The 22,018-nt window shown below is 44.9% G+C and overlaps 1 protein-coding gene across 2 annotated transcripts in view; it reads right to left on the bottom strand.

Moving 5' to 3' along the window:
* The window catches only part of LOC137543869 (1-phosphatidylinositol 3-phosphate 5-kinase-like), a 49,125-nt gene extending 27,318 nt beyond the window's left edge, over window positions 1-21,807 (bottom strand). For both annotated transcript variants that reach the window (XM_068264939.1, XM_068264940.1), the window contains exons 1-2: window positions 21,674-21,807; window positions 3,255-3,412 (exon numbers count right to left, since the gene is read on the bottom strand). In XM_068264939.1, the coding sequence (XP_068121040.1) occupies window positions 3,255-3,412; window positions 21,674-21,766 (251 nt within the window). In that variant the 5' untranslated portion in view covers window positions 21,767-21,807. The remainder of the gene's footprint in view (window positions 1-3,254; window positions 3,413-21,673) is intronic.
* Window positions 21,808-22,018: the final 211 nt, after the last annotated feature.

Raw genomic sequence — 22,018 nt, 5'->3', positions numbered from 1 at the left:
GTCTAATCTCCTCACCTTCCTTCATAGTGGTTACCTGGATGGTAACCCTTGTTTGTGAGTATAACCTACCTATACTTACCTTCCATACCCAATTTACAGTACATACTACACTATACTGGGCTCTCGGTGTCTTCCCTTACACTGTAACGGAGAGTCATCTACCGCTGTGATCAAAATCTGACGGTCTAAAGGAAGTATGGGAATCCCCAATTTTTTGACCAAGTCATAATCTATAAAATTAGCTGCAGAGCCTGAGTCCACGAATGCTTCTGTGGCCGTGGCCCGACCCTCCCAGGTAATGAAGCAAGAGAGGAGTAAACGGTTATTATCTAGAGGTAAACACGCTCGCCTAGGGTATTACCTCTGACTATACTTAGGTGGCAGCGTTTCCTAACTTTTTAGGGCAATTCTGGACAATGTGACCCTCCTCAGCACAGTATAGACAGAGTCTTTCTGACGACCTGCGATTCTTCTCCACTTGTGTTAACCTAGACTGACCGACTGCATCGGTTCGTCCTGAGGTGACGAGAGTGGAGAAGAGGCGTAGGAAACAGATCTTACCGCATTTCTCTCACGGTTTTTTTTTTTTTGATAGCTAAGGTGGCGATCAACCCGCACCGCCAATGAAATTGCTTTGTCTAGAGATTTAGGCTCAGGATGACCTAACATCAAATCAGAAACTGCATCGGATAGTCCTGACAGGAAACAATCTAATAAAGCATACGGTCCCCATCTAGCTGTTACAGCCCACCTCCTAAATTCTGCGGCATAAACCTCCACTGGATTACGACCCTGCCTTAGAGTCTTTAGTGTGCTCTCAGCCATGATAGCAATATACGGATCATCGTATATAACGGCCATAGGGCTTGATTCACAAAGCGGTGCAAACTGTTTAGCACGGGTGTGCTAAACAGTTAGCACGTGAAGTGCCGTTCGTGGACTTTTGCGAGCGCAAAGTGCCGCGATTCGCGTGATCGCGGACTTTTACACGTGCAATTTGCGGCAAATTGTGCGCGCAAAAGTCTGCGATCGCGCGAATCGCGGCACTTTGCATGCGCAAAAGTCCGCGAAAGGCACTTCACGTGCTAACTGTTTAGCACACCTGTGCTAAACAGTTTGCACCGCTTTGTGAATCAAGCCCATAGCCTTAAAAAAAACTCCTGAACTGAGGATAATGCCTCATGCCCTTTGTGAAGACTATATGCCCATGTTTGTGAATCTCCTGACAAAAGGGTCTTTATAAAGGTTACCCTCTGGTTCTCAGACCCTGACAGATTGGGCCTCAACTCAAAATAGGATAGCACACGGTTTCTGAAATTCTGAAAGTCAAATCTATGCCCAGAAAACTTTTCGGGTACGGACATACGAAGATCTGTGACTAAAGGGAAACGCATTGTATCAATAGTCGTTTGAAGTACCTATACCGTCCCAGACAGTTGAGTGATCTGAGTCTGTTGGGTATTGATCACCCCGGTAAGATTGTATACCGCGGTGGTCAGGACTTCAACCTGACAATGCAGGGCGTCCATAATGTTTGGTCTGCTGTTCTGTAACGATTGGTGTCAGTAAGAACAGATTTTCTGATTATTGGTGATCTGCAGTATCACCAATAATACAGATGCTATACCTGATTATGTAGTGATCTGCAGAATCACCAATAATGCGAGTATAGCGAGACACAGGACAACCAGATGTAAAGATAGGTGTTTGGTGCAACAGTAATACAGATAGAGATACCAACTTCCCAGAGGAGCTAGTAGAGGGAGATCTCTCTATAGAACACAGGGATCAGCATTCCAGCAAGCCGGTGATGCAGATGAACTAGTAATCAGTTCACCCGAGGAGCGGGTGGTGCACAGTAAGACAACATATACTGATCACCCGTGGAGCGGGTGATTCAGACTGCACTGCAGCCGGTGGTCACCTGAGGGGCAGGAGATCAACAATGTACTGCAGCTCCTAATCACCTGAGGAGCAGGTGACGTACTGCAGCTACTGGTCACCTGAGGAGCAGGTGATTCAGACTGTACTGCAGCTACTGGTCACCTGAGGAGCAGATGATTCAGACTGTACTGCGGCAACTTGTCACCTGAGGAGCAGGTGATTAAGCTGTACAGAGAATCCCTCACCAGGGACTAAGCTCACTGGTGAGGGCAGGAGAGTCAGACAAACAGATTCGGCAACAAACGGACAGATACGGTACAAAGACCGAAGACTAAATCAGAGTAGTGTTCAGGCTGAGTCGGCAACAGGATCAGATAGGCAGAAGCACAGAATCAGCAGCTGAGAGCCAGTGAAGGGACTGACAAGAGGGGGATAGGGCTGAAGAAGTGGGAGGAGAGGTGGATGATATACGGTTTTGGACACCACACTATAGAAAGGACATTGACATACTAGAACAAAAGGGGGATGGAAGGACTCACCAAGGAAGGGTAAAGAGGTGCAAAGGTAAAGATAAAATTAGGTTGAAATCAAACACAAAAAAAAATAGGTGGCTTACCTCAACGATGACAGTCAGATAAGACAAGAAGATTAATTAAGCAAAAGCAACGAGAGGCACTTAGTACTACTGGCTATTGGTACTACTACTGGCTATTGGTACAGCGGCAATTTTATTGGCCTGAGGAAGCGGGCTCAGCCCTATGAAACGTGCTGTCCTGTGCATAACAAATCTTATTGTCTTATCTGACTGTCATCATTGTGGTACGCCACCTCATTTTTTCTACATTTTATTTGACTTTAGCCTAATTTTATCTTTACCTGCGCGGCTCTATATCCTTATTGTGTGCATCACATTCCCCATCCCATTGGGGTTGGAGGAGTTTTCTCTGGGGTCTCATGGTGGAAACCATTGTGACATCCAGTTGTTTTTGACCTAAGAGCGACCGTATCCCATCCCATTCTGATAGCAACTCAAAATCTGCCACTATTAAGCCTGAGAATGAACAAGCTGACAAAGACTGAACATTCTGCTCTACCAATGAAAGAATGTTTAGAGCTTATCTCTGTAAATAAATGGACTTTAGTACAGTATTCCTTTCATGGGACATGCTACAGTGATTGTGCCGGGAAGAGGTTATTTCTTCTCGCCAGCGTGGAGCTCACCTAATCTGCTTCCTCTTGTTGAATGGCTGCATATGAGCCCTCTTAATATTTTAAATGCTAAGATAATTAGTATATCTAACAAACAATAATGCAAACAATATTTTCGTATTTTCTTTCCATTGAGGTTTAGAGAAAGAAAAGAAGTTTACCGAGTAGTAATGTGCCCATTTCTTATTAGCCAGTTAACCAGCTCCTTTCCCACAATGCAGTTGGGGTGTGTTCGCAGCCAGTAGCGATGGTCCTGAAACTCCATACCGCTGCTGTGGTGACAAATCTTTTTCCACAACTCCTTCAATTGAACGGAATCCTAAATAAAATTTAAAAAATAATTGGTAATTGTATTTAAGTCCAAGAACTTAAGGCTTTACAGACTTTTTCAAGACTGTGGTTGTAATGCATTTAACAGTTTTCCAAAGTTCAAAAAAAAAAAAAACCATCAGAAAGATAAAAGTCAATAATTTTGTGTAAAAGTGCACCTCAGCTTGGTTTTAATGTGCTTTGCATATATTTAACTATAGCATTTTCCGTCCGGAAGGAGAAAGCGCCGTAGTGAGTTGTGGAATGCGGACAACATGTGTTGCCCCCCCCCCCCCCGTCTCCCACGGTCACACCTGATCTAACCAAACGAACACCATTTCAATTCCGAGCAGCCATGGACACATAGCATCTCGGAAGCCCATCACTGTTGTAAATATCCCTCGGGACCCTGCCCAGCAATCAATCAGCCTCATGGTTCATCTCAGCAGTGGGCATTGCTCACCTACTCGCCCTGCCCGCACTGTGCTGAACTGTCCTGAGACACTGTCAGCCCTCCTTCCCACCTGAATAGCAACAGAATGAGTCGCTAGCCAAGAGGCTGGGGACGTGTCTGTAGAACCTCAGCCATGCATTGTCACCACAAGTCCTGATTCCGCCCGGTTGACCATCCTCGTACGAAATTTTAATATCAGCAGTATTTCCTCTTACAAGTGTTTTAGCTTTTGTTTACTTTTCAGGGGGGCACATTCCACCGCTATTTGAATGGCTAGTTATTAGCAGGACTAGTACACAATATACACGTGATTATATCATGTCTCAAGTCAGATCAGGTATCGTTTAAACTCAGCCAAACCGAATCTGAAAATGTGTATTTCCATTGCTGCTTTAGCCAATGTTTAAATTACTTAAATGTTAATGCCAGCGTACACTTATCACTATAGAAACCCCCTTTCCCATGAGAAATATTTTTCTTTTCTCAAACGGATCATCGGGGGCTCTGTATGACTGATATTGTGGTGAAACCCCTCCCACAGTGTGATGCCAGCACCAGCCTGGATGCATTGTGGGAAAGAACAGCTGTTTCCAACTGCCACAAAAGCATCTCTTCCCACAGACATCACCTGCCAGTAGTAAAAATGTCGCCATGAGATCAATGTCAGAATTTAAATCAGGGAGAGGAAAGATTTTACAATGGGCAAACGTTGACTAAATAATTTAGCAGAGCTCTGTCTTTTAACCACCCCAAAGCAGCACGAGCTGTGGATCGGCGAAATGGCAGAGGACGACAGCATGGAGGTGAATGCCTCCAAGAAGAGAAAAAAAAAAAAAGATGGTGCCAATCAGTGCTTGGCAGCACTCCCTGCAGCCGGGAAGTTGAAGGGAGGTACTGCAGACAGACCCGGAATTCTGCTGTGCAGGAGGCTTTGGTTACTCATCTCCTAATCTGGACACTCCAACATACAGAAGACCGGCAAAGTCATGTCAGAGGTTGCAGGAGAAAGACTTATGAGGTGGAGAGTTAGGACCAGCTTCTAGCCGGGAGCTACATACATTTGAGCCAACACACCACCATGACAGAGGGATTCCCCACCTCAGAGCAGGCAGTCATGCAAGATTTTACCACAGAAATCCTTCTGTCTTTTAAACACTATGCTTGCAGGGATTAGCTCTATCAACAGCTCCTTGTAAAAATCTATTGACTTGCTGGGTGAGAGAGTCTCCCACACAGAGGATAAAGTGGCTGAATTGACTGCTGAGCACAACACAAAGTTGTGGATTCAATAGAAGCACAAAATAAGAATATATCTTGGATTACGTTAATCCCTCATTTGTGTCTAATCACACGTTGTAATTTGATCCCCGTGTCACATGACTGCTACGGCAGAGATGGCAGATGAGCTCATTGTAAGCACAGGGTGTTAACAATATGTCTGCTTCTGTGAATCAAAGTAGAAACAGTACAGATTTATAAAGGTTATTAGGTTGTCTATCATTTAGAGCAGAGAGGACATTCTGCGTTCACGTCCGCTTTAAGAAGGGTGAAGTCACATATGGAGGCGATTTAAATTTTTGGTCAGTCCCTTCTTTAGATTCCTCAAAAAAAACTTGAGTAACATCTCCTTTGTGCAAGCTGCTTCACAGAGGGGGTCTCTATGATCCATGGAGGGTGCTCCATGATTCAGAAAAAGACTTCACTTTTTTTTTTCAGGAGTCCTTCAGTCTTATACCAGAATAGACTTTTTTTTATTAGACAGTTCAACTTGACATAAATAGAGATGTCGCGAACGGTTCGCCTGCGACTGGTTCCAGGCGAACTTTGGTGGTTCGCATTCGCCTGCACCATGCAAACTTTTGCGGAAGTTCGATTACCCCATAATGCACTATGAGGGTCAACTTTGACCCTCTGCATCACAGTCAGCAGGCACATTGTAGCCATTCAGGCTACACTAAGCCCTGGAGCCCCACCCCCCATTATATAAGGCAGGCTCCGGCTGCTATTAGCCTCACTCGTGTGCCTGCTAGAGACAGACTAGGGACAGCTGCTGCAGACTTGTTCTTCTAGGGACAGATTAGTTAGGTTCTTGGCTCTTTAGCTTGCTCCTGGCTGATTATTATTGCTTTTATAGCACCCCTCAACAGCTCTTTTCAGAGCTAATCCTGTTCTTTGTTTTTTTTCTGTGTGTCAAACTGACACTTTTGTTGCATGCACAGCCTTGCTAATTGATAGTGTGTGCGCCACTGCCAGCAGCCCAGCACATTCAGTGACTACCTGTGTGTGTGACAGGGAGCTGCACATTGTACTACCCAGTACTGCATATAGTACCTGTTGTGTTTACATAACCCACCTCATCCTCATCACTGCATATACCTAGCTTTGTGTTGAGTGAACCCACCTCACTGCATCTAAGTACATTTACTGTTTAGTGAACCCACCTCACTGCATCTAACTACCTGTTGTGTTGAGTGAACCCACCTCACTGCATCTAAGTACTTTTACTGTTCAGTGAACCCACCTCACTGCATCTAACTACCTCTTGTTTTGAGTGAACCCATCTCACTGCATCTAAGTACCTTTACTGTTCAGTGAACCCACCTCACTGCATCTAACTACCTCTTGTTTTGAGTGAACCCAGCTCACTGCATATACCTAGCATCCCCCCCCCCCCCCCGAGATGGACAAAATGGACAAACAAGGTAGAGGAAGAGGTAGAGGCAGACCTAGAGGAAGGCCACCAGGCAGGTTAGTGCGAGGTGGTGTTGCTGTGATTTTGTGCGGACCTGGCCCAAAATACAGTGCTCAGAAGAAGGCACGTGCCATTACTCCCCAAGATGAGGATGTGCTTGACTATTTAACACAACACTTCATCTTCCGCAGCCACCAACGCTACAACAAGCACTACATCGGCTGCATTTGACACTTCGCAGAAGTTATTTGGTGTTGGTGGTGAAATCACTGATTCCCAGCCACTACTGCAACAACAAGAAGGCGGCGCAGGTACACCACCTCATACATCTGAGTTAGGTGGCGATAGTATGGACGTAACGTGTGAGAAGGGGGATGATGAACCACCTGAAGTTGGTGCAGTTGAGGAGGTGTCTGAGGAAAGCGAAGCTGGGCTGGAGGATTATGATGACGATTATACGGATGCCACGTATGTTCCCAGTAGAGGAGATGACCAGGGGGACAGTTCAGAGGGGGAGTCAGAGAGGAGTAGGAGGAGACAACTCCATGATAGAAGCAGAGGGAGCTCATCCTCAGAAACAGCTGGGGGCAGTGTTCGGCGCCATGTATCGCCAGCTATGGCCAGCCAGCCAACATGCCCTTCAACGTCAGCTGCTGATGCCACCGTAGCGCCATCACCCCAGGGGGGCTCAGCGGTTTGGAAATTTTTTAACATGTGTGTCTCAGATTGGAGCAAAGCCATCTGTTCTCTCTGCCAGCAAAAATTGAGCCGTGGAAAGGCCAACTCTCACGTAGGGACAAGTGCCTTACGAAGGCACCTGGAGATAAGGCACAAACAGCTATGGCAAGAACACCTGAGGAAAAGCAGCACCCAAAAGACAAGCAACCCTACCTCTCCTCTTCCTCCTTCAGGTGCATCGTCTTCATCCGCTTTCTCCCTTGCACCTTCACAGTCACCCTCCTCCACACCGCCTTTTCCCTTCAGCGGTTCCTTCTCCACTGCCCACAGCAGTACCCAGCTGTCCGTGAAGGACGTATTTGAGCGTAAGAAGCAAATGTCTGCCAGTCACCCTCTTGCCCGGCGTCTGACAGCTAGCGTGGCGGAACTATTAGCTCGCCAGCTTTTACCATACAAGCTGGTGGAGTCGGAGGCTTTCCACGGCTCCACGGCTTGCAAGCAGGCCTCCAGCCACCTCCTCTCCGCCTGCTACCACCTCTTCGCTGTCGTCATCCTCCTCCTCGGCTGGTACCGCGATCTCCTCTCCAGCTACACCGCCCCCCCATCCCAGGGCCTATGCTGCATGCCAGGTACGATGTCACGCAGTGTTAGACATGTCTTGCCTGAAAGCGGAGAGTCACACTGGAGCAGTTCTCCTGGCTGCTCTTAACAAACAGGTGGTGCAATGGCTGACCCCGCACAAGCTTGAGATCGGCAATGTGGTGTGTGACAACGGCAGCAATCTCACTTCTGCGTTGAACTTGGGAAAGCTGTCACACGTACCCTGCATGGCACATGTGCTGAATCTGGTCATGCAAAGATTTGTTTCCAAGTACCCAGGCTTAGAGGACGTCCTGAAGCAGGCCAGGAAGTTGTGTGGGCATTTCAGGCGCTCTTACACGGCCATGGCACGCTTTGCGGACATTCAGCGTAGAAACAACTTGCCGGTTAGACGCCTGATTTGCAATAGCCCGACTCGCTGGAATTTCACCCTGCTGATGTTCTCTCGCCTGCTAGACCGGGAGAATGCCGTCACCCAGTACCTGTATCATTACAGTACAAGGACACAATCTGGGAGGATGGGGATGTTGTGGCCCAACAACTGGACACTGATGCGAAATGCATGCCGGGTCATGGAGCCCTTTGAGGAGGTGACCAAACTGGTGAGTCGCGCTGAGGGCACCATCAGCGACTTGATCCCCTATGCCTACTTCCTGGAGCGTGCCGTGCGTAGAGTGGTGGATACAGCTGTGGAGGAGCGTTAACGAGAACAGTTACGGCAGCAGGAGTCGTGGGATCGATTTACATCCGAACCCGATGTTTCCAAAACACCTGCGGCAGCACAGAGGGGGGAGGAGGAAGAAGAGGAGTCGTATGGGGAAGGAGAGGAGTCAGACTCTGATGATGGTGATGAGGAAGGTGTTTCTGTGGAGGAGGAAGAGGTGGCGGAAGAACAACAACCGCGGCAGCCATCACAGGGGGCTTCTGCTGCTCCACGTTCCCGTGGTATTGTTCGTGGCTGGGGGGAGGAAGAGGAGTTGCGTCCCGTCACTGAGGAAGAGCAAGAGGAGATGGAGAGTACGTCTGCATCCAGCTTTGTGCAGATGGCCTCTTTCATGTTGTCCAGCCTGTTGAGGGACCCCCATATCAAAAAACTCAAGGGGAATGACCTGTACTGGGTGACCAAGCTACTAGACCCTCGGTACAGGCACAAAGTGGCGGACCTGATACCAACTCAACAGAAGGCGGAAAGGAATGAAGCACTTGCAGAACAAGCTGTCGATGATGCTTTACAATTCGTTTAAGGTTGATGTGGCTGCACAACGCAATCAAGGTACCACTGGCAGTAACCCTCCTCCTCCCAAGTCCACGCAGGCAAGGACAGGACGCTCCAGCAATCTCAGGGTGATATCGGACATGCGGACATTCTTTAGTTCAACTCCTCGCCATAGTCCTTCCGGATCCACCCTCCACCAACGCCTGGACCGGCAGGTAGCCGACTACCTGGCCTTGAGTGTGGATGTAGACACTGCACGCAGCGATGATGAACCCTTGGACTACTTATTGCGCAGGCTTGACCTGTGGCCAGAGCTGTCCCAATTTGCCATACAACTTCTCTCTTGCCCTGCCACAAGCATCCTGTCAGAAAGGACCTTCAGTGCAGCTGGAGGCATAATCACTGAGAAGAGAAGTCGCCTAAGTCACAACAGTGTTCAGTACCTGACCTTTATCAAAATGAATGAGGAATGGATCACGGAGGGCTACTGCACGACCAAAGACTAAGTCAGTCCCCCACACACAGCATCTCTGCCTGCAGGCCGCTTGCCTTCTCCGCCACCACCAAAAGGGTCCAGGACTCCAGGCTGATTCCTGAATTTTTAAGGCCGCTGCTAGTAGCGGCCGCTACACTAATTTTTCTGGTGCGTGTACATGCCTTCCTAATTTTTCTGGCTGCACTGCGGGCGGCTGCAAAAAAAAAACAAAAGGCATGTACATGTGCCCATCCCCCTTCGTGATCATTACCTTGCCGCGGTGAAGGGGATTGCGTATCACAATGAAGCAATGACTGCCGGCTATATCAGTGTCTCGGGTGAGGGTGGGACACAAAAGATAATAAGGTTGTTGCTTCATTGTGGTCAGACCAAATTTGATCAGCTGGACAGTCACTGTTGTTCTATCATTGAGCTACCACAGCCCGGCGATGATATGGGCTTGAAAACTGCCACGGCCTACACTCTCGCCACGGTGCGCACCAGTCCAGCACAGCCGTCACTAGGCAAACAGCTGTTTGCGGTGCGTTACACAGTGAGTTTGGTGTGTCAGTGTGAAGCAGAACTCTAATTACACCCCCTGATTAATGTATACACATGCAAGATGTTTTAAAGCACTTTAGGCCTGCAATTTAGCATTCAATGCGATTTCTGCCCTTAAAATGCTGCTTTGCATCACGTCCAGATTTTTTCCCGGGACTTTGGCCATTTATCCCACTCCGCCATGCCCCCCTCCAGGTGTTAGACCCCTTGAAACCTCTTTTCCATCACTTTTGTTGCCAGCATAATTTTTTCTATTTTTCAAAGTTCGCATCCCCATTGAAGTCTATTGCGGTTTGCGAACTTTTCCGTGAACCGAACCTTCCGCAAAGGTTCGCGAACGGGGTTCGCGAACCGAAAATCGGAGGTTCGCGACATCTCTAGACATTAAGTGTCAGAAGCTAAGTTTGGTTTTACTATCTGGACGAACCACACGTCAACATCTCTAACATTGACCCTAGGGCTGGTAGCACACAACCGTTCTCCTTGGAGGTTGAATATCTCTCTTATAGGCAAAGAAGACAACTGGAATTTTGTGGCTGATAACTTACAAAATGTTTTCAGCTGGGACGAGGGGGATGAAACTGACAGGGTTCAATTTGGAGTGCCCATAAAGCATTTATTAGGAGGGTATTAATCAAAATGGGAGTCACTATAAAAAAAAAAAAAAAAACAGACTATTACAAGATCAATGAGGCCTTGTTAAAGGTTTAACAACTTGAATAACCCCACAAAAGCTGTCCTCGCCAGGACTTACACCTTCTATTATCACACCAATTTGAATTTAATATGCTAAGAACTTAGTCTAAGTAAGTGTAATTAACAAGGTGGGTTCTCTATTGGCCCAGAGTTTTCAAAAAAAAAGCTCTTTGCTTCTATATTCTCAAGGGAAACATCACTGTTGCAAACTACAGGTGCAGATCTCAACCTTCCATTTGTAATATTAAATACTTAACACAGGAAGAAGTGAAAGAAATACTAAATAAATTAAAAATAGATAAGAAACCTGGCCCCGAATGGCATGCATCCTCGGGTCCTAAGGGAATTAAGTTCAGTTATCGATAAACACCTTTATCTTCTCTTTTGTGACTCTTTCAACTGGCAGAGTTATAATAGATTGGCGTACAGCCCACGTTTTACCATTATTTATGAAGGCCAAAAAATCAGATCCAGGAAATTATAGACCTGTAAGCTTAATGTGAGCTGTGTGCAAACTATTTGATGGGTTACAAAGATACTATATAAGACTTTATAGCAGAAATTTTTATTTCTCAGCATGGGTTTGCTATAGACAGGTCCTGTTTGACTAACATGCTCAGCTTTTATGAGGTAGTAAATGCTAACGTGGATATTGGGAAATGTTGTGGATGTGATATACTTGGACTTTGCTAAGGCCTTCTACACTGTTCCCCACAAAAGTATGGTGCAAAAGTTGAGGATGCAAGGACTGGGGAAGAGTCTGTGTGCATGGATAGGGAACTGGCTAATGGACAGAAAAAGTTGCGGTCAATGGATCTTATTCAAAATGGGTGACTGTTAGCAGTGGGGTCCACAGGGGTAAGTACAGGGTCCAGTGCTCAATTTATTTATTAATGACTTAGTGAGATTTTAGGAGGCATAATAGCACTTTATACTTGCCCTTTGGCTAAAATTAACACATCAGGATTATATTACACAATTTCCATATTACTAATGGCACCCAACAGGGGTGACCGTTATCTTCATTGATTTTCACTCCGATCATGGAAACCTTTGTTGAATCTATATGCGGTAATTAAGATATACAAGGGGTTTCAATTGGGGGTAAATCAAATAAAATAGGCCTGTTCGCTGATGATGTGATACTGACACTCTCACAAATACAACTAAGTCTCTACATCATACGGTCGAGGCCCTGAATACGTTTGGTTAACGCATCTTATTACAAGGTAAATCCTACAAAGTCACTTATGCTTAATTTAAACCTGCCTCTGATTACAAAAAAAAAAAAAAAAAAAATCTCTCTCTTTCATTATTCGTTCTCATGGGCAAAAAAGTCCATACAATATTTAGGCATTTCCTTGATTAATACAGTAGCAGGGCTGTATGATGCCTCTTTACTAAAAAAAAAAAAAATGAAATCTGATCTAGAATCCCTTGCTAAGGTGGAGGTATCATGTACAGGCAGAATAAATGTCTTTAAAATGCTGGTCCTAACAATGGTTTTGTGTGTCTTTTGTTCTATTAACATACCCATACACCTTAATTTCGACCTATGTTTGGGCAAGAAGGAAACCTAGGATTAAAAGGGAAATTAAAGAGATTTTTATCCCTAAAAGTAAAGGAAAGGATGGGGGGGGGGGGGGTGTGTGTTACCATGCCTGCATCTCAGACATTTTCAAGTTCTGGTGGCACAATTAGCTTAAATAAACCATGGGCAGTTATGGAAATCCCATTGCATCCTCTTCCTTTAAAATATGCTATTTTGGGCTCCTTAATAGGATCTAAGGTTTCAGCTCATGCATTAATTACGGGTACAGCCATGCTAGCTTCTTGGCACTTCTTTAAGACCCATACTCCAGGGACCGACAGCAATTCTACAAAAATTGCAGTGGAATTAAACACTATAGCTAAATTAATGGGGAATATAGGATATCAGCAGGAATATCGAAAACACGATATTTGGGAGGGCACTAAGTTATGGGACTTTGACAAAATAAGGGAAACATTTAAATTAATGGAGTGCCAAACTTTTAGCTATATGAGACTCAACCACAGGTCTAAGATAATCAAACTTTCGATCCCATCTCTTACTAAACCTATCATATCCTTTCTCAACAGTCCCATTCCATTAATAAGGGGCATCTCATTATGGTACAGAGAGCTTATGAAGGATAAACACTACCTACTTACTCGGTACACCAAAACCAAATTCCCATTGATACTAAGAATATGAATCGAGCGCTTTACCTAACGTCTTAACCTTTTCATTGCCTTCACGCATTAGGAGTCGCTTTAGAAGCTTTACTTTAAATGATAACTAACTCCCAGAAAACAATCTTCCTTTGGCTCAATGCAGTCTCCACTTTGTTGGAGACAGTATGGCCATATTGGCACATTAGCTCATATCTTATGGGACTGTCCATTACTAGATACATTTTGGATGGAGATACAAAATAAGATAGCACCTCTACTTCATAGACCATTTTTTATTGCATCCCACCCTAGCTATCCTTAATATAGGACTAGATGATATTCCAATTGAATTTCTGATAAACCACATTTCATATTCTGGCAGTTGCTGAACATTTAATTCTGAGTAACGGGAAAAGTATGCCACCCATGTCTCAACTAAACTTTCTAGTAATCTAAAAATTCAATCATTACTATGTAAACAGCATAGAGTATGAGCATGGTGGATCGACTGAGCATCACAGATATATTTTGGAATTACCCGAGTAGAGTCAGGATCATTTTTTCTTTTAATTGCATTCCTTCCTTATGTCCCTGCTATCTTGCAGTTTACCAGGACTAGATCATTTTATTTATGAGTCTGCTTTGGATATATGTATTAGAGGTCAATCTTATACGAAGGTGATCTGTCTTGCTTAGATATGTGTTGGGTTCAGCATGTTTTGTTATGGTTTGTCAGTTTTACTTTACTAGTTCCTTCATACAGTGATTTGCTAAAGTATTCGGCCTCCTTGAAGTTTTCCATATTTTGTCATATTACTGCCACAAACATGAATCAATTTTATTGGAATTCCAGGTGAAAGAACAATACAAAGTGGTTTACGCGTGAGAAGTGGAACAAAATCATACATGATTCCATACATGTTTTACAAATCAATAACTGCAAAGTGGGGTGTGCGTAATTATTCGGCCCCGAGTCAATACTTTGTAGAACCACCTTTTGCTGCAATTGCAGCTGCCAGTCTTTTAGGGAATGTCTCTACCAGCTTTGCACATCTAGAGACTGAAATCCTTGCCCATCCTTCTTTGCAAAACAGCTCCAGCTCTGTCAGATTAGATGGACAGCGTTTGTGAACAGCAGTTTTCAGATGTTGCCACAGATTTTCGATTGGATTTAGATCTGGACTTTGACTGGGCCATTCTAACACATGGATATGTTTTGTTTTAAACCATTCCATTGTTGCCCTGGCTTTATGTTTAGGGTCGTTGTCCTGCTGGAAGGTGAACCTCCGCCCCAGTCTCAAGTCTTTTGCAGACTCCAAGAGGTTTTCTTCCAAGATTGCCCTGTATGTGACTCCATCCATCTTCCCAATCAACTCTGACCAGCTTCCCTGTCCCTGCTAAAGAGAAGAACCCCCAGAGCATGATACTGCTACCACCATATTTGACAGTGGGGATGGTGTGTTCAGAGTGATGTGCAGTGTTAGTTTTGCGCCACACATAGCGTTTTGCATTTTGGCCAAAAAGTTCCGTTTTGGTCTCATCTGACCACAGCACCTTCTTCCACATGTGTGCTGTGTCCCCCACATGGCTTGTGGCAAACTGCAAATGGGACTTCTTATGCTTTTCAGTTAACAATGGCTTTCTTCTTGCCACTCTTCCATAAAGGCCAACTTTGTGCAGTGCATTAGAACAACAGAAGGTGCGCCTACACAACTGATAACACTAGTGTAAATATGCAAGGACAGCTCAGAGAAAGTCCCTGTCTAGTTGTCCTATGGCTTTGTAGCGATATGCCGTCTGTGGTATCTTCAATCAATAATCCACCACCACACCATAAGGAAACAGACTCACCAGATAAGAAGACCTATATAAGGCCTAGTAGCGCATCGGGACACTTAGGGCCGTCCCCCACCTCCTCTGGATCCTCCACTTGACCAAGGATTAATCTCTTATATAATACCACCAAGCATCAAGATATATTCCTCAAATGAAGAAAAACCTCACATAGTGTAAAACTATCTAAATTTAATAAGTATAAAAAGTTGTTACACTCACAATATGAAGACTTGTTATCTGGGCATAGAGTTTTTATCACGGGCTCTCCCCCGTTAGGCTGGGCTGCCGTACAGATCCCCTGCGAGTGGTGTCCGTGCGCGCTGTGGTCACCTCTCCGGGTCAGGTCGCCGTTCCGTACACCCACGCCTGCTGACTTCAATGGAGACTCTCACTTCAGTGCCTAGGCCCCGCCCGACATGTTTCGTCATTAAGACTCATCAGGAGCTGGGGCCTGGCACATCTGCGAGAGTTTTTATTGCATCCCTTCTCCTCCTCATCTACGTCACTTCCCGCTGGCGCACAACCATACGTGTGCGTCAAGCGTTCCACACTCAGTTGCGTACCTCCCATATAGCGTAATCCCATCTGCGGCCCTGGGCGTGACCAAGCGGATCATGCGCATAGGCCATGCTATCCACGCATGCCCAGTACGCCACCCAGCTACGCTACCTGCTCCTCCCATCTCCCCTAACATCTTCCCTCCCTCCACTGATTCCAACATTGCACACCAACCGTGCGTGCCACGTCCAGCCATGATGGTGCTACCTTCTAATGCCCCCCTTCCTAATCACTCCCTCCTAAGAGACATGAGTCTCTGCCCGACCTCCTCAGAACCATCATTGGGGGCCAGCCGAGAACTCCCACAGGACAAATTAGTCCAACAATGGAACACCACCTACCGGCCGCATATCCCACAGCCCACTCAGCGGGGGAGACGCCCGTTTACAGTACAAATAAACAGCTGAACATTAAAATTACATTACAACAATTATAGCCTAAATTTTAATAAAAATATATATTAAAACCATACAAGTTAATCCTCAAATGTAGGGGAGATTAACACCCTCATACGTAGAATTTAATAGTGAGAATTAGTCTCCATTGAAGTCAGAAGGCGTGGGTGTACGGAACGGGGATCTGACCCGGAGAGGTGACCGCAGCGCGCACGGACACCACTCGCAGGGGATCTGTACGGCAGCCGGAGCCCAGCCTAACGGGGGAGAGCCCGTGATAAAAACTCTATGCCCAGATAACAAGTCTTCATATTGTGAGTTTAACAACTTTTTATACTTATTAAATTTGGATGGTTTTACACTATGTGAGGTTTTTCTTCATTTGAGGAATATATCTTGATGCTTGGCGGTATTATATAAGAGATTAATCCTTGGTCAAGTGGAGGATCCAGAGGAGGTGGGGGATGGCCCTAAGTGCCCCGATGCGCTACTAGGCCTTATATAGGTCTTCTTATCTGGTGAGTCTATTTCCTTATGGTGTGGTGGTGGATTATTGATTGAAGATACCACAGACGGCATTTCGCTACAAAGCCATAGAACAACTAGACTGGGACTTTCTCTGAGCTGTCCTTGCATATTTACACTAGTGTTATCAGTTGTGTAGGCGCACCTTCTGTTGTTCTAGTCTAGTGTTTATCTTAAATAGAGAAGGAGCTGCTCCAACTTTATTGTGTGTTTTGTGTAAGGAGCATTGGATGTAGCGCTTATCTCTATCCTAATACTTTGTGCAGTGCATGACTAATAGTTGTCCTATGGACAGATTTCCCCACCTGAGCTGTAGATCTCTGCAGCTCGTCCAGAGTCACTATGGGCCTCTTGACTGCATTTCTGATCAGTGCTCTCCTTGTTTGGCCTGTAAGTTTAGGTGGACGGCCTTGTCTTGGTAGGTTTACAGTTGTGCCATACCCCTTCCATTTCTGAATGATCGTTTGAACAGTGCTCTGTGGGATGTTCAAGGCTTTGGAAATATTTTTGTAGCCTAAGCCTGCTTTAAATTTCTCAATAACTTTATCCCTGACCTGTCTGGTGTGTTCTTTGGACTTCATGGTGTTGTTGCTCCCAATATTCTCTTAGACAACCTCTGAGGCCGTCAACGAGCAGCTGTATTTGTACTGACAGATTAAATACAGGTGCACTCTATTTAGTCATTAGCACTCATCAGGCAATGTACATGGGCAACTGACTGCTCTCAGACCAAAGGGGGCTGAATAATTACGCACACCACACTTTGCAGTTATTTATTTGTAAAAAATGTTTAGAATCATGTATGATTTTTGTTCCACTTCTCACGTGTACACCACTTTGTATTGGTCTTTCACGTGGAATTCCAATAAAATTGATTCATGTCTGTGGCAGTAATGTGACAAATTGTGGAAAACTTCAAGGGGGCCGAATACTTTTGCAAGCCACTGTATGTCTGTTCTTATATTGCATTATGTGCATATATTTTAGGATGTATTCCCTATTGCTAGTTATCCTCCCCGTATGAAATTGTGTGATGGCTTGGCCTTAAGCATTCAGTAGCAAAATATTTTCTGGATAATTGATTCATCCTTTTTTCACAGTGCTATATAACATACATTTATAATGTTTGATGGTTTCTAATGACCCGATTGTAAACTCTGCATTGGCATGTAATATGTTGATTTTATGCACTGTTTGCACAAAAAATTCAATACAATTTATAGTAAAAAAAAAAAAAAAAAAAAAAAAAAACATATCTTCTAGTTAATTCAGAAGTAGTAAAACTACTGCTATACTGCTTATTTTTTCTCAATACCTAGCAGTATTTGCATGCAAAGATGGAATTTAAGAACTTTGGGTCGCAGAAGCTTTTGTTTTTTCATAAGTAACAAAATAATATAATTTGTAACCTGTAATGACACGATTTTTCTCTCTTCGGCAGTTGGCATCCCCAGCTCTACATAAGAATGGTAATGGGAAAAGCAGGTCTGGAGTTGTGTCTAACTGATGTACAACACATACAGCTTTCAAAGTATAAGAAGCTATAGAATTCAGGTCCATCACAAGGCAACCAAACCTACATTAAGTAGGACTTATGAAACGTGAAACCACTCTGCAGCATCCTTATCTTCCCTCTGTAATATCAACCACAATGCAGGGCTCTCTCACCTTTTTGCTATACATTTTGTTGATCATATTACATTTGTCATTGTAATTAAGAGGTCTGACAATGCTGTGTTATGCACATCTATGTATGTCTATATTTTGTGTATACAATGGTCTGTATTCTTTTGTACCCTATTGTTTGCTTCTTAGGCCCCTTTTACACTTAATCAGTTGTTCTCAGTTAACACTGAAAGAAAACTGATTTTCAAAGTAATGCCCATGTTTTCCTATGACAGTTCACACTATACGCGTTTTAACTGAAACCTTTTTCACAATGCACTACTATGGATAAAATGCATACTAATGCACACTAACGTATACCAACTGATTAAGTATAAAAGGGCCCTAACTCTGTACAGTGCCACAGATAATAAATTAATAATAATGCTGAGAACATAAATGTGCTGCTGAGAATTATATATAGCAGACAAACTACCATACAACAAATTCTCGGATCTAGAGTTCTGGACGTCTGGAAGTTTTCGAACCTTTCATCTAAGTTCTAAAGAATGTTTCAGTCATTACAGAAAAGCAATAAGAGAACACGAGGGAATGACCAAGGGACAGATTTTAGGTTATGCATTATTGCGATGGTTCTTTGATTGTCACTTGATCTGTAAATGTATAAATGTAACAATTTATGTCCAACCATGTCTCAATAAAATAAATTGCAGAAAAAAAATCAAGTAATTCAAGTAACTTACTCAAGGACAATTAGTTATCCGGTGATGCTTGTAACTTTGTAAACCTTTAGAAACACTTTGTGCCGTATATACACGTGTATAAGCCAAATCGCGAATTAGCTGATCCTGTAACATTTACCTCAGAAACCAGGAAAAAATTACTGACATGCGTATAAGCAGAGAATGGGAAGTGCCGCGGCTCCTGACAACACGGGGGTGGTTGCTAAATTTCATATAGGGGTGGTTATTGCATTTCAAATGGTGATTATTGCTGCCAGGAAGGGTGTTTCCCCTCCCACCAGCAATAATACCCATATGAAGAGCAAGAAACATCCCTTTATTATGCTATCGTCTTCCATTGGGCTGAATTTGCTTTATTTAACAGATGCCTGTATGAGAGAGCTCTCCACCTACCTGTGATTTGAGCTGGTCTTATGGATTATATTGCAACATCTTTAACCACTTAAGGACTGCCATCTTAAAACCCCTTAAGGATCAGACACTTTTTTTCCATTCAGACCACTGCAGCTTTAACAGTTTATTGTTCGGTCATACAACCTACCACCTAAATTAAAGGGACTCCGAGCTCATATTAAAATAGAAAATGGTACTCACCTGGGGCTTTCTGCAGCCCAGTGGAGGTCGGGACGTCCCACGCCGGCGTCCTGGCTCTTCATCCCATCACCTCTTCCAAAATGGCTGGCCGGCGGTAGCCGGGCGACACTGGCCCCTAGTGTTGGGCTCCTCTTCCTCAAACGTCATGGCTGACATCACCACGCCGGCCGCCTCGCGTCTTTACGACGGCAGGCATGACACTACGGCGCATGCGCGATTAAACCGCGCATGCGCCGTAGTGTCACGCCGGCCGCCGTGATGACGCGAGGCAGCAGGGTGAGTGATTGGCCGGGTGATCAGAAGCCCACAGGGGGCAGATTAGGGCCTGATCTGATGGATAGGAGTGTTAAGGGGTGACTGGAGGCGATTGATGGGTGATCAGTGGGTGATTAGATGGGAGAATAGATGCAATCAATGCACTGGGGAGGTGATGAGGGGGGGGTCTGAGGGCGATCTGAGGGTGTGGGCGGGCAATTGGGTGCCCACAAGGGGCAGGTTAGGGTCTGATCCGATGGGTGGCAGTGACAGGTGGTGACAGGGGGTGATTGACAGGTGATCAGTGGGTGATTACAGGGGAGAATAGATGTATACAGTACACAGGGGGGGGGTCCGGGGAGGATCTGAGGGTGTGGGGGATCAGGAGCCCCCAGGGGGCAGTTTAGGACCTAATCTAAAATATAGCGTTCACAGATAGTGACAGGGGGTGCCTGATGATTGAATAGGGGGGTGATTGGGTGCAAACAGTGGTCTGAGGGGGCGATCAGGGGGGGTTCTGAGGGGTGCTGTGGGCGATCAGGGGGCAGGATCAGTGTGTGTGTGTGTGTGTGTGTGTGTGTGTGTGTTTACTAGGGGGGCTGCCTCCTGCCCTGGTGGTCCCTCGATCACTGGGACCACCAGGGCAGGAGGCAGCCTGTATAATACGCTTTGTATACATTACAAAGCGTATTATATGATTTCTATGCGGTAGATCGGGGGTTAACAACCAGCCGCCGCTAATTGGCCGGCGGGTTGACGTCGCGGGTGGGCGGAGCCTATTGCCAGCGGAACAGTCCCCCAAGTACCGCCGCCGATCGGCGTTACGCGGTCCTGGGGGTGCCACTTTGCCGACGCCTATAGGTAGTGGGCGGTCGGCACGTGGTTAAAGAGCTAAACTTTTTGTTTGTTTTCTGAAACTTTTTACATGTCTGTCTGCTTATGCAAGAACATGCTCTAATAGTTCCAATGCAGATGCTTTCCTTGTGGTTTTGGGTCACCCCGAGCTGCTCGGTTACAGTGCTGTACTGGTCCAAGCCCTATCCCATACGGCCATATCAATTCCTGCCATACACTGAGGAGGACCAAAAGTTTGAAACAGACTTTCTGCATGTGGGGTTGGTATGGCTCCATAAAATTTAAAGTGATAGCCTTGCTAGACCACCAGCAGTTCTGGATGCTAAATAATAAATGAGAATATATATAGTAGTGATATAGTGTGTATAGCATGCAGGTACCAGCACTGGTAAAAAAGTTCTGGATGCTAGCCTAGCTTCAAGGGCATAAAGAGATCATTTGCATATGCAGTAGCGGTGCATTGTGGGTAACTACATTTATATTGCATTATTGTAAATTCCTTCTGTTTTAAGAAGGCAAACCACACTAAGCAACGCTGATATTATTGAAGCCTGCTTTATTGCTCATATTCCAACAACTTTGAAGAGCTAAACCACAGTGTCTGTTTTATGGCCTCCTTATCTGCCTGTCTGCCTATGCACTAACACCTTAATCAACAGATGCCTGTGCCATGTATCCTACCTTTCTGGAGGGTAGTTATGTGGCTATTTTGTTTTTATTTACTGGTCGGAGTCCCTTTAACTTTTTAATTTTTCAGTTTAAAATTGTGTATTTGGGTGTATTTTTACATTTTGGCCACAAGATGGCTCTACACTTAGTTCCCGATTAGACAGGACCTAAATGTATGTATCCGTTTACTTTCACTTTGAAAATAAAAGCCACGTCTCGCCGACATCCGCCTTTATTCATCACCGGCATGGTGATTGGGTTTGGGAACAGCCACTCACCATACCCAGATCAGGAAATGGCCGACTTGCGATGGCAAGGGAAACGGTGTGGCGATTGCGAATTGCGGCGGTAAGTAAACAATACACATATCTACGCTCCAGATCTGCATGTGTACAGGGACATAGATATGAGTAGCAAAGCTCAAGAAGTAGTTAACTGTTTAATTACACTACTTGCAGCTTCCACTGTTATAAAATTGAGATTAAATATCCCTATTTCCAAGAATGTTACAAAAACACACAGACTTTCAGTGTCCTAATTTTTTTCTCATGATTAAAAGTATCAAGGGAAGAGAAATCTTGTGCAGATCACAGTCCTAAACAATAGTCACAAAAGAACATAAATGCATAAAAACATGTTCGATTTACCAGCAGTATCTTCCTCTCCTCTTCATTTGTGTCATTTTTCGCATAAGAGCGGGAGGACTGGGGGCTGACAGAACTTTCGTAAGGTGGTAGCATGGGCGATCCAGAACGGTCTAATGATAGATTAGTAATACTTGCAGATCTAGATGAAAGATAAGAAAAAAATTTATGCATTTCAATGAAATTATAGATATAAATTATAAGTGATATAAATCATCTACTGAGGCAGGAATCTAAGCAGTGATTGATCTTTACAATACAAGATTGTTGTCACGACTCATGTATTTCCTACTCCTGCCTGCTGGTGGCAGTATTTACCTGGTCTATCCTGAACTCTCACTGTGCCAC

The sequence above is a fragment of the Hyperolius riggenbachi genome, unplaced genomic scaffold (assembly GCF_040937935.1).
Source record: "Hyperolius riggenbachi isolate aHypRig1 unplaced genomic scaffold, aHypRig1.pri scaffold_274, whole genome shotgun sequence".
Classification (NCBI taxonomy): Eukaryota; Metazoa; Chordata; class Amphibia; order Anura; family Hyperoliidae; genus Hyperolius; species Hyperolius riggenbachi.
Note: the sequence above shows the minus strand (reverse complement) of the source record. Positions and strands in the feature narration are given on the sequence as shown.